The 15,846-nt window shown below is 46.5% G+C and overlaps 1 protein-coding gene across 11 annotated transcripts in view; it reads right to left on the bottom strand.

Moving 5' to 3' along the window:
- PARD3 (par-3 family cell polarity regulator) overlaps window positions 1–15,846 on the bottom strand; it is a 475,858-nt gene that overhangs the window by 112,772 nt on the left and 347,240 nt on the right. For 9 of the 11 annotated variants that reach the window (XM_058669631.1, XM_058669628.1, XM_058669633.1 and 6 more), the window contains one exon: window positions 2,576–2,818. The exons of the other annotated variants lie outside the window; for them this stretch is intronic. In XM_058669631.1, coding sequence (XP_058525614.1) covers window positions 2,576–2,818 — 243 coding nt within the window. The remainder of the gene's footprint in view (window positions 1–2,575; window positions 2,819–15,846) is intronic. 11 annotated transcript variants of the gene reach the window in all.

Raw genomic sequence — 15,846 nt, 5'->3', positions numbered from 1 at the left:
GGCAGAGAGCGGATGCAGGCAGGGATCTCAAAGTCCACAGTAGAGGTTTCCCAAGCAGGTCAGTCCTTGGGGCACCTGGCGAAATGTGCCAGTGAGATTTCCACAGGTTTAAGGTTCTAGGATTTAAACTAGTCATTTCAGGATGTCAGGAGCTAGCACAGTCCCTTCTCTCATCTGGTGGGACTTCTGAGTGTTGTGAATGACTGCAACAGGAATAGCACTATTTCTTCTTCTTCATTTTTTTTTAAAGATCTATTTATTTTTATTGGAGACTCAGACTTACAGAGAAAAGGAGAAAGAAAGATCTTCCGTCCATTGATTCACTCCCCAAGAGGCCTCAATGGCCAGAGCTGAGCCGATACAAAGCCAGGAGCCTGGAGCTTCTTCCTGGTCTCCCTTCCATTTGCAGGGTCCCAAGGCTTTGGGCCGTCCTCAACTGCTTTCCCAGGCCACAAGCAGGGAGCTGGAGGGGAAGCAGGGCAACCGACACACGAACTGATGCCCATATGAGATCCTGACGTGTGCAAGGCAAAGGCTTTAGCCACTAGGCTACTGTGCTGCCCACCCCCACCGACTTTTTTTTGTTGAAACAAAAGGTTAGATATAGAGGGAGAGAGGCAGAAAGAGAGGGAGATGTTCCTGTCACTGGTTCATTCCCCAAATGGCTGCAAAGGATCCTGGAATCCACTCCGATCTCCTGTGTGGGTGCAGGTGCTCAAGCACTTGGCCCATCTGCTGCTGCTTTCCTGGGTGCATTAGCAAGGAGCTGGATCAGAAATGGAGCGACCAGAAATCAAACCATACGGGATGCCAGTGCCACATGTGGTGCTCTGTCAGCTATGCCATGCCAGTCCTCATTTCTGGATTCCTGCATTAGATACGGACGGTGCTGAAGGTGAGAATGAGTGCTTTAATGAATGATCAGTAATATATCGGATTTATTTTTCAGTTCTTCCAGAAGACACTGACTGATACCGCTTAAATTTCTGGTATCCCTCTCCTGGAGCTGCATGTGAACCACAAGACCACCAGCATGCAGCTCTCGCAGCACAGCAAACGCCAAGGGCAGTCTTTAAAGGAAATGTCTCGGCCATGGATAACAACCTCATCCCCTGAACCCTGACACAGCTGCAGACTACTTCGCATGGGAACCTTCCAGGCAATCGTACCAAACGGGTTTACCTCAGCCACAATCCTCCTGTGCTAACCCATGTTGCTCTGTCACTACAGCCAAGCCAACAACACAAGCAATGGGGAAACCACACAACAGTCACTCAACTGGAGTGGGGAAACCATACAACAGTCACTCGACTGGAGCTTTGCCCTGGCAGCTCACACTCCACGCACTCCTTGGCTGGCTGAGGGCTCCGTGCTACATGGGTAAGGCTCCATTCTAAAGGAGCCTGAGAGGAGGAACTGCAGCCTCGAGTGTTGGTATGCATGGCTCCAGCCTGGCACAGCCCCGAGTGTCGGCACGCACAGCTCCGGGATAGCACAGCCCCGGGTGTCGGCACGCACGGCTCTGGCCCAGCACAGCCCCGGGTATCGGCACGCACGTCTCCGGCCCAGTGCAGCCCCAAGAGTCGGCATGCACGGCTCCGGGATAGCGCAGCTTTTTCCTGTGCAGTTCCAGGACCAGCCATTAGCTCTGGGAATATGGAAGGCATGAGAGTGCTACTCCCCCCAGCCCTCATCCCCCACCCAGACATCAACATGCTGGGAGAGGGCCGGCCTCTCCATGCTTTATGAAGCCTGACAAGCTTGGATGTTCAGGAAACCTGTCGCTTCTAACATTCAAAGCCCATCTCAAGGGGAGAGGACAGTTACCGGAGAATGTGAAGGTATGCGACAGGATGAACATTTGGATCACCACCAGCACCACAAGGCACACGTTGGACATAACAGCGAATGAGAACGATCTTTCCTCATAAACTGTAGCTATAAAGATTTGTCTGCAAGTGCAGCAGTTAGCGTGGGAAAAACATAGATGGCCATTTGATATAAGCACATAACAGCAATGCATAGTCGCTAATGAGCATACAGCCACAGATTGGTTAAAATTCCAAGCAAATACACAGTCGTTAAAATGCAGCCAGCAGAGCGCTTCTGTATGATTTTTCACCAAAATCCACAACTCAGACCTGCGCTCTGTGGAAGAAAGGAAATTCCATATGCCTCACTCACACATTGCCATGAATATGCCACTGGCCCTTCCCAATTCTAACTCATGCCATCCCTTGGCCTACTTACACGCCTAGACCCTTCTCCTGGCTGTGAAAGGCAGCTTCGCTCATGCAGGAAGGGCCATCTTTTCAAGTTTGCATTGTACCTGAGCTGTGAGTTACAAGGGCTTCTCAGCCCTACAGCCACTTAAGGGCAGGGAACTCCAGAAAGGCGATGGGAACTGTCACTCCTCCCAACAAGTGCTGACTGGTGGAAACTTGAGACGTTTAGAAGCAACGGACTTCACAAAAGGCTGTTCAGAGCGCTGAGCAGATGCACAATCCACTCCCTTGTCAAACCCTCTACCGAGTGGACCCGGGCATAGTGCCGGGACTGGCGCCCTGGAGCCTACCTGTCCACAGGTGAAGGCTTGGGGTTCCGCGGCTTCTTCACTTGGGCATACAGAGCGTCCATGAGGTGTGCTTCTCTCGGGCTCTGGGGCCTGGCGGTGAGGGCCAGGGAGCCCTCGTAGGGACAAAGTCCCCCGTACATCGCCTCGTCACCACAGCCAAACGTCCGGTGCAAGTCTTGGATCTCAGCATAGTCGCGCTCCCGAGCCTGGCGCTCCCTAAATTCTCGGGTTTTGGCTTGGATCCTGTAAAGTTAGAACAGAGCTGAAACAAGCGGAGCTCCTCCTTCTCGGAGAACCACATCTAGAAACGGTCACGGACATTATGACGCGGAGGGGCCCCCAGAGGATCAGCGCCAAAGCGGACGTGGCAAGGCCTTCACGACTATCGCGTCACAAGCAGCACGCACAGAAACCACTTCTGACGCATGCACCCACGTCCATAGGACACAGTCAGCACTTACACGGGGGGGTTCAGTGTCAGTCCCCCACCTTCACCGGGAGAGACAGCTTCTACCATTCACTTGGGGATGAGCCAGGAAGTTTTAAAGTTACCCAGACACATGCTATTTTCTGTAGGTGTGTATACGCAGGCAGAAGGCATCTCACTCGCTCGTGTTAAGTATTCATAAGCATTCTCCACCCCATACAGGCTCCATACGAATCCACACAACTCCTAAATGACAGATCTCGCTTTGGGGACAGTGATGTTAACTTTATGTGACACATTCAAAGCTAGGAATCCCTGAGATTTGGGATAGGAAGGCCTGCACCTGGTCAGATTCTGAAACAAGATCAGTTGGCATTGAAATCAAGGAACAGACCATAACTGACCGCTTTCACTGGGGATTTTACAAAACTATCTGGGACAAAAATCATTTTCAACTCGTAATATATTGATAACTTTATGCCTCAAGCCAATCTTAGTTATCAAAAATAATCCCACAGATGACTCTGATGGGTTTTGAGGACAAGAGTTCCATGATATACTCTCCTGAATATTTGCTGACATGCAATTCAGTTGTTTATGTAAAGTAGTGTTAGGCTGCTGAGTCCAGTTCCTCATTGCAAACATTTTTTTTAAAAATATTTGAAGTCAACTTCTGCTAGCAAATTTGGCATATTAATGTATATGCAGGAGAATCCAGAAACAACACCCAAATCAGACAAACACTGAACAGAAGAAAGAGAAGAGGACTGTGGGCCACTATTCCTCATAAATATGGAGGCCAAGCTCCTGAACTAACCATGCAGAGAACAGAATGTAGTCACATATACGAGGAATTTCACATTGTGTCCAAATGAGTGCATTTGAGTCATGCTCAAAATGCAGAAATTGATCACTATATCTACCCTATTACAGGTCAAATAAGACAGGTCACACAATTTTAACAACTGAGGCAGAAAAAGCATCTGACAGTTCAACATCCATTGTGACTAAACCTCTCAGAAAACTAGGAACGGAGTGGAGCTGCTCAGGGTCCGCTAAGAGCAACTATGGAAAAGCCACAGCTTCCACCACAACTCAGAGACGAAGAGAGGATCAAGAGAGTGCGCAGAGGGGACGAAGAGCTGTGCTCCACCACCGTATGTCCAGGGACGGGGACTTCCAGACAATGCCAGGAGCATGGGGAAGGAGACAAACCACGTGCAGGGTCGGGAGAAAGAAGTAAAACTCTTACGTATGTTCTGCAGCAAAAAATCCCAAGAAAAGTGATGAAATGTAAGAATAAGAAATGAAATTCAGGAAGCCTACAGGATGCCAGATCAATGGGCAAACAGCTCTCATGCGGTCTATCTGCTGGAAGTGAACACAAGGACACTCAGCTTCCACACACAATGTCATTAGGATCATGAACCACGGAATACAGATATGTGGAAATGGCTCATACATACTTACAAAAACACACAGCTGCAAATCTAACAAAATACGAACCCTGGGTAATGGTGCTGAGAGAGCTCAGAGCTTGGACATGGCACTGTGAGTATGCCATGTCACCGTATCAGAAAGCCTGGGTTCAGCTGCAGTCCCACTTCCAATCCAGTTTCCTGCTACTGCACACACCTGGAGCAAGCAGGTATAGCTCCAGTGCTTGGGTCCCTGTCACCACCATGGCTCACCTTTAGCTGTTGCATTTGGGGAATAAACTAGTGAACAGAAGAGCTTTTACTTCAATGAATAGACATTTTAAAAAAAAGGAAATCTAAAAAAATAAAGATATGGGGCTAGCACAGTGGCTCAATAGACTAATCCTCTCCTACAAGTGCCAGCATCCCACACGTGTACTGGTTCTTGTCCCAGCTGCTCCACTTGTGGTCCAGCTCTCTGCTCATGGACAGTGGAAGACATCCCTGGTCTTTGGGATTCTGCACCGTGGTGGGAAAGCTCCTGGTTCCTGGCCTCAATTAAATCAGCTCCGGTCATGGTGGCCAGTTAGTGAGTGTAGCAGTGGATGAAAATGTTCTCCCTGTAAGTCTGCCTTTCCAATGAAAACAATAAATCTTGCAAAAAAATAATCTAAAGAAATTGGGGAACCTTTTCTTTGCTAAGGGTCATTTGGATATTAATAGCATTATTCGTGGGCCAGACAAAATTACCAACTTAAAAAATCAGCCTGCTGGGTAGTGTGTTGGCTTAGCCACCTCCAAGTGCAGGCAACCTATAAAGGCAGTAGTTTGTGTCCTGGGAAAGCAATGGAGGATGGCTTGGGAACCTGCAAATGCATGGTAGACATGGAAGAAACTCCTGGCTTCTGGCTTCAGGTTGGCTCAGTCCTGGTTGCTGTAGCTATTTGAGAAATGAAACAGCAGATAGAAGATCTTTCTCTCTGTCTCTCCTTTTCTCTGTAAACCTGTCTTTCCAATGAAAACAAATAAATCTTTAAAAAAGCAACCTGCTATATAGATTTACTGAATATTAACTCCCAGCTGTAACTACCTAACACAGGGAGATAAAATGATTTCGTAAGTCTAACCCAGCCCCACCCCAAAAAGAAGAGTGAGGCACATAGAGGCTGTGAACACAATGATTCAACACAGTATATCACCAAAACAATTCTCACCCAACTGATGTATAAGTTTCCTGTGATTTCCATAAAGGCCATCAAAATTTTTTTATTGATATGGACAAGAGGACTTTAACACTTACACGGAAAGGCAAAAGCTTGAATAGCTGAAGGGTTGTCAGAAAAGAACCACGCGTGCTTAACAGAATGGGGTTGCACTCACACACAGGGACTGTAAGATTGCTGCCCTGGGAAGGGCAGGTCAGGTACACCTGTCAGTGAGCATGAACAAAAAACCCAGACAGACAACGAGGAGAGCCCATCAACTTCTTCCAATTTGCAAATACATGCCAACAGAATAGAAAGGTTATTCTAAGAAATGGTCCCAGCAGTTAAGGCACCCCTTGCAATACCAGCATCCCACATGGGAACACTGATTTAAAGACCTGCTTCTAATCCAGCTCCCTGCTAAAACCTCAGAGAGCAACTGCAGCTGGTCAAAATATTTGGGCCCCTGTCACCCTTCTGGGAAGCCTGGGAGAGTTCCTGACTCTCGGTTTTAACCTGACAAACTCATTTATCAGTGTGAAAAACACCCACGTCATATAAGCACGCTGTGGAAGTTGGTTGATGAGACTTGCCCCAAGTGGCAAAAATGGAGATCGTTAAGAGAATTTTTTCCCCTATACTTATTTGAGAGGTGGAGACACAGAGAAAGATACAGACAGACACACAGGGCTTTTCCATTTGATGTTTCACTCCCCAAATGCCCACAGTGGCAGGGGCTCAGCCAGAAAGAGACAGGAATCCAAAAACTAAACCCAGGTCTCCTTCACGGGTGGCACGGACTCTTGTATCTGAGCCCTCACCAACTGCATGTCGGGTGAGTCAGAAACGGGTGGCCACGACTGGAAATGGCGCTCCAACATGGGATGCCAGTGTCCTGACATCTTACCCCTGCTCACCAGACCTTTGCAACTTCCTAGGATCTGAAAGTATTCAAAACAAAAAGCTAAAACAGAAATTGTCACACTGTGTAACAGACGACATTTGGGATTCTTTTTTATCTACTTTATCATCATCACTCCAGCCTTGTTTCCTAAGTCTTGAACCTACAAGATCAAATTACTCTACCTTTTTTTTTTCTTATTTCCTGGCTGTGAAATGGAAATAGTTTAAGTTCCCTAGGAAAGCATCTCTCAGCAGAGCTTGTGACATTTAAGAAGGGGTGACATGTGGTTGTGCAATCACTCAGCATCAGGGGTCCCACCACCAGTAAGCAAGAGGGTGAGGCAAGCAGAAGGGTCCTAGAAGCGGGCATGTTTCCTTGAGCGGAAAACCAACTCCTTTCTTCACTAGCAAGAGCAAACTAGAAGATGGAGACATTTTTTTTTAATTTGGGGAGCCCCAGGTTCTGATCATTTGAAATGCCACAGACACAACACTCAAAAGAATGGCACCTACATTCTAGGGTCAGACTGGGAGTATGACCTAGCAAGGAAGATTCCAACGCCCAGGTCCCACAGCACAGGGTCTGGATTGACAGCTGGCTCTGGCTCCTGAATCCAGCTTCCTGCTAATGCGCACCCTGAGAGGCAGCAGGCGTTGGCCCATGTGCTTGGGAGCCCTGGCACCCATGCAGCAGACCTGGAAGGAATTCCTGGGTCCTGGCTGGTTGGCATGGCCCAGCCCTGGCTGCTGCTGTGGGCATCAGAAGAATAAACTGGCAGAGAGAATCACGCGCTCTTTCCCTGCCTCTCGCTTTTAAAAAAAAAAAGAAAAAGAAAAAAGTCTAATGTCAAATCCAGTTAAATTACACTACTTTTTTTAAACTGCATTCTGTCCAGGTAAAGCAATTGTGACAGTCAAGGACATTACTGTAAAAGCTGATTACCACTGAATACTGGATATGTATGATGGGAAGTTGACAGACGGAGAAGCAATTTTATTCGCTGTGCCATACAGACTTTTTGATTCTGGATTCAGTCAGGAGGAAAAAAAAAAGGCAGCAGCAGCAGCAGAAAGAAAGAAAACAGCGCTTCAAGACAATAAGATACTTTTTTTGAAAGAAGTATGTACAAATTTTATAATAAAATCATGCAAAAGCCTGCCTAAAATATTAGTGGATAAGTATAATAAGGTTTAATAAGAAAATATAAATCCCTACTGAATGGTTTAGTCATAGAAATGTAACTGTCAAGCCTTAAATAATTTCTACCAATGCAAGTCACTACACAAACAAACTTTAAAAGCAGGAAACATGGCAATTAAAAAAGAGCCTCGAATCTTGATAAAATTTGTAGTAAACAAGACAGAAGACTTTCCTAATACAGGAAAATAACACAACTCAAATGTACCAGAGTTTGGGAACATTCACAGAAGTTTTCAAACACAAAGAACTAAGTCCAGTGAGGGACATGTCAGTCTTACATTCATATGAAGACATGACATACAGGTCTCTTCCAAAGGACAGAAGAAGACAGACCTGAATACATGGAATATTATTTGACTCGGCGGAGAGCTGCTACCTGAAGGCTGATACTTGCCCTGCAGTAACTGCGTAAAGTCACAATTGGGCGCTCAATGATGACTTCTGGAAGCCTTCTTGGCCACTACAGTGGGTTGCCATCACCCAATCACGTCTCACAGGGTGACAGGGGATTGCTGTTGAGTTTTGAAGTTTGTTAAGAAATGTGGAGGGAATTCACGCATGCAATCATATAAGCAGAGAGCTGCCGGGTTGACAATCTGGGAGCCTTGGAACACATTCACACATGACTCAGCCCTATGGGACAGGATTTCAACTCATTCAGAGTGGAGAAGGTCAAGTCTGTTCGGATGGAAAGCACAGCTGCTGAACAAAGTGACTGGGAAAAGATTGCTCTAGGGGCAGCGGGAGCGTCGGGCTCTCCCAGGCTCTGCACATGGGTGCCACTGACATGGGACTGGGCTGTCAGTGTCTCTTGGATCAAAGGATACAGAAAACCATGTTCCCCGGATGTCCACGTCTCAGAAGAAGCCCGCGGCAGTGGCAGGGGCCACCCACAAAGGCCTGCCTGACTGCTGCTTTTGACACAAATGTGTGCACAAAGACACATACGGAATGCAAGAAACAGCACCTGCCGAAAACACCGAATGCCTCTTTTCTCTAAGCGCTGACAACGTAAGCTTTTCCGGCTTCGACTCTTAGAAGAAAACCACAGTGCATCTGCGGTCCCCACCACAGGCCAGCTGGAGAGGTGAAACCAGGCACAAGTTGGAGCACCGTGAAGCTCATTCCAGGAACTGGTGCGACAGAGGCGTGCTGCACACACGGCCCGGCAAGCAGGAGTCTCAAAGCGAGGAGCACGCTGCTGTGGGTTCCTGAACTGGAGCGACAATTCACGAGCAAAATTAACAAAAGACACCAACAGCGCTCTTCGTCAGATTCACCTCTGCTGGGCGCTTCCAGCTCATTACCAAGGGAGGAGAGGGGCTTTGGGACAGAAACAAAAGGTGATCTTCACATTTCTGCAAACTGTTTTTTTCTTTTTTCATTCATCCTGGGAAACTGACTTCAGGCAATGAAATATTTGGCTCAAGGGAGAGAACACGTTTGGTATCATAATAAAAATACTGTGGTTTCTTAAAGCGAACTTTTTCAAAAGATGGGGCCTCTCTTGAGAGACAGCCTGTTGGATCCAGATGGCCACAGCAATAAAAGCACATCCCCTATTCTTTTACTGTGACCCTGAGGTCACAAACTACTGCTAAGATGTCAGACTCATTCATTTTTTCTTTTTTTCCAGAACAGCCAGGCTGTTGTCTGGTCCTATCATCCCATTTAACTCAGGCCAACCCTGAACAGTGACAAAAGTCACTGATTAGTCCAAGACTTGGCGGAAGAAATAAATGACTAAATGTCTACAGCTTTCTGTATTTCATTGAGATCACCCTAATTGGCGACGACCCCCCCAAAAAAACCCACAATCTCGAAATTGAAATTAGCACAGGTACCTGTGATTTACTGATGTCAATTTTCTTGTACTTGTGATGTGCAGAAAACCTACAATTCAACAATCAAAAACTTTTTCTCAAGACTTTAAAGAAGGGCCCAGTGTAGTAATCTAGAGACTAAAGCCTTGCACATTCCACGATCCCATTATGGCCACCAGTTCTAGCCCCGGAAGCCATGCTTCCCATCGAGGATGGCCCAAAGCCCTGGGACCCTGCTCCCATGTGGGAGACCCGGAAAAAGCTCAGGGCTCCTGGTTTTGGATCGGCTCAGCTCCAGCCTTTGTGACTGCTCGGGGAATGAATCAGTGGATGGAAGATCTTCCTCTCCATATCTCCTCTTCTCTGTATATTTGACTTTCCAATAAAATAAATAAAATCTTTTTTAAAAAAGACTTAAAAAAGAATCTATCATTTATTATGTTCAAATGTAAATATTCACACCCTTCTTTCTGACTGAAAAAGACTTTTCTATTATGATAATGAATTTGCCTTCCACCTGCATAGAAAATAATACACAAAATAATGTAATATACTAAATAAAGTAATAAGGTTAATTTCTTCCCTGCTGTCACTAAATTCACGCTAACAGCCTGTCTTCAGCTTGACATCAATTAATGATCTTAATTCCAGAGACTTGTCCCAGCGTTCATGGCTCCGTCCGCTAATTAAAATGGATGACGTGTGGTGCAGATCTCACACACTCACACACACACAACACACACACACACACACGGCTTCTATTCTCCCAACATTTCTACTTATTAGTATTTTTGCTTTTACAATAAATGGCTTTTAAGAACTAATTGCAGGGCAAGGCAGCGTGGCCTAGCGGCTTAAGTCCTCGCCTAGAATGCGCCAGGATCCCATATGGGTGCTGGTTCTAATCCTGGCGGCTCCACTTCCCATCCAGCTCCCTGTTTGTGGCCTGGGAAAGCAGCCGAGGACGGCCCAAACCCTTGGGACCCTGCACCCACGTGGGAGACCTGGAGGAAGTTCCTGGCTTCTGGCTCCAGGTCGGCACAGTACTGGCCGTTGTGCTCACTTGGGGAGTGAATCATCGGACAGAAGATCCTCCTCTCTATCCATCCTCCTTTCTGTATATCTGACTTTGTAATAAAAATACATAAATCAAAAAAAAAAAAAGAACTAATTGCAGTAGAGCAGGAGGAAGGAATTTGTTTATAGCAAGAAGCATATTCTTTACCTATCTGGGACGGGCACCGTGTCCCACTCAGCTACATCCCAATGCCTGTGGAGCATCCAAGCACAGAACCCAACCTGGGGCGGGGGCATTATTTTTAGACTACAAGGAAGAGCAACTGATTTTTCATAAGGAATGCTGAACTCATCTATAGAAGGTGAAACAAATGAACAACTGTTTGGCATAAAAGAAAGCATCCTGCAGTAAGCTTAGATGGCTATCTACAGATACAGCTGCTAGCTATCTTCAAAATAGCATTCAAGATTTTGCAATCAAACCCTTTTGGGAAACATGTCCACCCAAAATTGTCTGGCCACCCTCAAAGCCTCATTCTGCAACAAAACAATTTTTGAATCTCTTCCCAGTAATATTTCCTCTCTGGCAAAAAACAAAAAAGATTGGTTACAGGAATTCATACAACAGATTCATGACAGAATAAAATTTAATCTACAACTGGTAAGCAGTTTTTGCTTTTATTTAATTTTTCATTTTTGTAATGTATTGATTTTAATTGGAAAGGCAGATATACAGAGAGAAGCAGAGACAAAGATCTTTCATCCAGTGGCTCACTCCCCAAGCAGCTGCAACAGTTAGAGCTGACCTGATCTGAAGCCAGTAGCCCTGAGCCTCTTCAGGGTCTCCCACGTGGGTGCAGGGCCCCAAGGCTTTGGGTGGTCCCTGACTGCTTTCCCAGGTCACAAGCAGGGAGCTGGATGGGAAGCGGAGCTGCCACAACATGAACTGGCACCCATATGGGATTGTGACATGTGCAAGGTGAGGACATTAGCCATTGGGCTACTGTGCAGGGCCCAGTGCTTTTTATTTTAATAGGGTTTTTTGTTTTGTTTTGCTTTGCTTTTTATCTACTGACTGCTTTATTTGCCCCACAAAACACCTGGGCAGTGATGGGCATCTGGCATGGTGGTTAACACATACCCAATTCCCACCTTAAGTTCAAGTTGGAGCACCACTCTCCTGTCCAGCTTCCTGCTCATGAATAGCAGTGGCTCAAGCTAAGGACCCTGCCACCTATGTAGGAGACACAGAAGGAATTCCTTGCTGCAACCCCTGGCCAGGTCCCTGCTGCTGAGGGTACATGGAACATGAACCGAAAGAGGGGAGCTCACTCTGTCTCTCAAATAACTCAATAGCATGTAAAAAGCACATCAGTAAATAGCAGATGTCAAAATATCAGAGGCTCAGCACATCAACTCTTTAGCTAACCCTCCTGCTGCAGGTCAATTTACCTACCACCACCCAATAACATACAAGGGTAATTCAAGAAACCCACAGAAAAGGAACATGGGGCCCAGTGGCCCCACTTCCCATCCAGCTCCCTGCTTGAGGCCTGGGAAGGCAGTTGAGGACGGCCCAAATCCTAGGGACCCTGCAAATGCATGGGAGACCTGGAAGAAGCTCCTGACTCCTGGCTTTGAATGGGCTCAGCTCTGGCCATTATGGGTTATTTGGGGAGTGAACCAGCGCAGGAAGATCTTTCGTCTCTCCTCCTCTCTGTAAATCTGCCTTTCCAACAAAATTAATAAGTATTTAATAAAAAAAAAATCCAGGTGATTTCTACTGTCCTGTCACACCACACTTGACGATGGGGAACTAATCAAATTTCTCTTTTAAATAAAAAAAGGGGAGGTGCATTGTGGCACAGCCTGCTAAGCCACCACCTCTGATGAGTACTGGTTCACGTTCTGCTGAGCTACGAGTGATCCAGCTCCCTAATGCACCTGAGAAGGCAGTGAAGATGAGCCAAGAACTTGGGGCTCTGCCATCTACATGGGAGAATCAGAGTTGCAGACTCTAGGTTCCTGGCTCCTCCCGGCTAATTTGGCTCAATCTTGGCTGGTGTGGCCATGTGGGGAAGAGAACCAGCAGCTGGAATGTCTGTCTCTTCCTCTCTCTGTGTAACTCTGCCTCCCAAATCAATAAATAAATCTTTACCAATGATCTCAGTCACACACACACTCAACCCACAGTGTTCAAGGTGGCACAGGCCTCAAAGCACAGATAATTCTGTCTAACTCAAAGATCTGCGGCAAAGCACAAGACACCCAGGACAGTTCATGTTAGAAACCAAACTGCTTTATCCTACATCAGTGGGCATCGCTGTCCACAAAAGCAATCCCAAATGTTTCCTCTGCTCTAGGCTTTCCCCTTAGGATGCCACAAAATAGTAAGTTTCCATGAAGAAAAGTTAAGAGAATTCTTAAAGATCCCATGCCACCCTGAACACAAAAGCATTTTTTTAAATGTTGAGACGTGACCTAGATTTTAAAACATTATTATTTTTAATTAATTAATTGTTTTTATTTTTGATGATTTTTACATAGGTGATTAGGGTACTAAGGGTCAAGGCTTATAGGAAGGTGGGTAAGATCACCATTTCCACATTCTTTTTTTTTTTTTTCCTTCCTGTATCTGGGGAGTTTTTTTGAATTGATGGAATGAATGCCACTGATTGGAGCTGATTCTTCTGAAGGATTCGAGAGGTCAGAGAAATGCTACTGACAGAAAAAATATGTAGCTTGCCTGTCACCTGCCGAATGGATCTTAGCAACAGAGACCACAGAAAAGGTCATCGAAAAAATTCAAGTCTTTTCTTCAAAGGCACATAATGAGAACAATAGGGACCACAGGTCTGCACCATGAGCACACCGATGGCAAAGTGCCACTGGAATGCCCTGGCGCTCATGTGGTCCAGCGGCAGTAGGGTCCTGAAAGAGGGCGTCTAGCACTGACAGCTGGAGAGCTCCAGGCCACCAACGCCCTCAGCTGATCTATGGAAGCCCCACATATCCTGGGAAGGCTTGCTTCGAAATTCAGAGGTCTGCACAGACTCCTTTCCTAGGACTCACTTCCCAGAAGACATTTGCCCATGCACGGTGCACTGTGCGGGTGTAGACACAAACAAAGTAACAGCTCTCCAGTTACAGGCCAGCTTACACGGCAAGTCTCATTTACCAGAATGATTTACACATAAGGCCAAGGTTATTTGGGAGCTGGGAAATGAGGCCAGGTATCACAGCTGGTAATTCCTCCTCCCCTGTGGACACAGAAGGAAAGAAACAAAACTGAAACATGTTCCTCCCACCTTCCTCTCCCTACCCTAATCCGAGGCCCCCACGGGCATGCATGCAACTATGTAAGCAATATTAAAAAGATAATAAACTATTTTTAAATGTGTCTTTCAGGGCTTAGCATGGCAGCTTAGGGTTGACGTCCACGCTTTGAGTATCCCAGGATCCCATATGGATGGAGGTTCTAATCTCGGCAACCCTGCTTCCCATCCAGCTCGCTGCTTGTGGCCTGGGAAAGCAGTCGAGGATGGCCCAAAGTCTTGGGACCCAGCACCCATGTGGAAGACCCAGGTGAAGCTCCTGGCTCCTGGCTTTGGATTGGCTCAGCTCCGGCCATTGCGGCCCCTTGGGGAGCGAATCAATGGACAGAGCATCTTCCTCTCTGTCTCTCCTCTCTGTATATCTGCCTTTCCAATAAAAATAGATAAATCTTTTAACAAATGTATCTTTCAGACTCTTTCCGGCTTCCTGCCCTCCTTCTGGTTCATCTATCCATGCATGCAGACCAATGTTGTTTTGGAAGGCATCTAATAGGCATTTCTTTGTAATTAAAACAGCAACAACCACCACTTTTAAGAGGCAGAAAGAGTTGTTATCCAGGTACTGGTTCACTTTCCAAATGTTCAGAAGAGCCGGGACTTGAAGAACGCTGGGATCCAGGAACTCCATCCAGATCTCCCATGTGGGTGGCAAGGACCCAAGCACTTGAGCCATCATTGCTGCCTCCCAGGACACATATCAGAAGAAAGCTAGAACTTGGAGCTGGAACTCGTGCTGGGCCTCAAAACCACACATTCCACTATGAGATGTGGCATGTTAATTCCACTAACTACAACATCAAATGCTCACCCCAACTTGAGTCTATAAGCATGCACAGAAATACAACATAAATCAAAATGTAAATGGATGTCAACATTTTTAAATGCATGTGGACATAAATATGTAAAGAAAAACATTAGAACAGCATCGACCAGTGTGTTCACCATGGTATTAATAAAACTACAGAAGAGTTTACCTTTTCCTGTTTTTGCATCATGTGTTTCTCATTAAATCATCCGTAGCTCTATAATTACCAAAAATGTCCGAGAGCTTTAAAAAGTTTGCATCTTGGGGACCCAGCATGATAGCCTAGTGACTAAATCCTTGCCTTGCCCTACACATACCAGGATCCCATGTGGGCACTGGGTTGTGTCCTGGCTGCTCCACTTCCTGTCCAGCTCCCTGCTTGTGGCCTGGGCTTGGGACCCTGCACCCGCATGGGAAACTCAGAAGAAGCACCTGGCTCCTGCCTTTAGATTGGCTCAGTTCCCACCCTTGTGGCTGCTTGGAGAGTAGCAGACACAAGATCTTTCTTCTTTCCATATCTGCCCTTCCAATACAAATAAATAAATCTTTTTTTTTTTAATCTTTCTTCATGCAAGTGCAAAACGTGGAGAAGGGAAATGGAAAAACAGAGATGGAGTGGGGGTAGAACTCCCAGGATTCCAAACGGAAGCCCCACAGCAGAGGCAGGGCACAGCCCCCGCTTTAAAGCTACCCCAGACCTGTGTCTCCAGCCAGCTATACAAGGGCTTGCCTTGCATCAGGATTTCTGCAATAACCGAATCCTGAGGGATGTGAGGAGTGCACACAGAGGGTGCCCTGTTAACAAGTCAGAATCTCATGGGACTCTCCACTCCCACATCATAAAGACGCAGGAATGGGTTGGACCTCCTGTTGTACTGGGACCCTTGTTCTGCTGTGGAACACTGCTTGGGAAAGTGTGCACCACACTGCCTACCATCAGTTAAACATTGGCCTGGGAGTGGATCGGTGGCTCAACAGGCTAATCCAGCATTCCACATGGGCATTGTTTTGTGTCCTGGCTACTCCATTTCTGATCCAGCTCCCTGCTTACAGCCTAAAAAATGAATGGAAGATGGCTCAAGTTTTTGGGACCCTGTACCCACATGAGAGACCCAGAAGAAGCTCCTGGTTCCCAAC

This window comes from Ochotona princeps, chromosome 10, assembly GCF_030435755.1.
Source record: "Ochotona princeps isolate mOchPri1 chromosome 10, mOchPri1.hap1, whole genome shotgun sequence".
Lineage (NCBI taxonomy): Eukaryota > Metazoa > Chordata > Mammalia > Lagomorpha > Ochotonidae > Ochotona > Ochotona princeps.
Note: the sequence above shows the minus strand (reverse complement) of the source record. Positions and strands in the feature narration are given on the sequence as shown.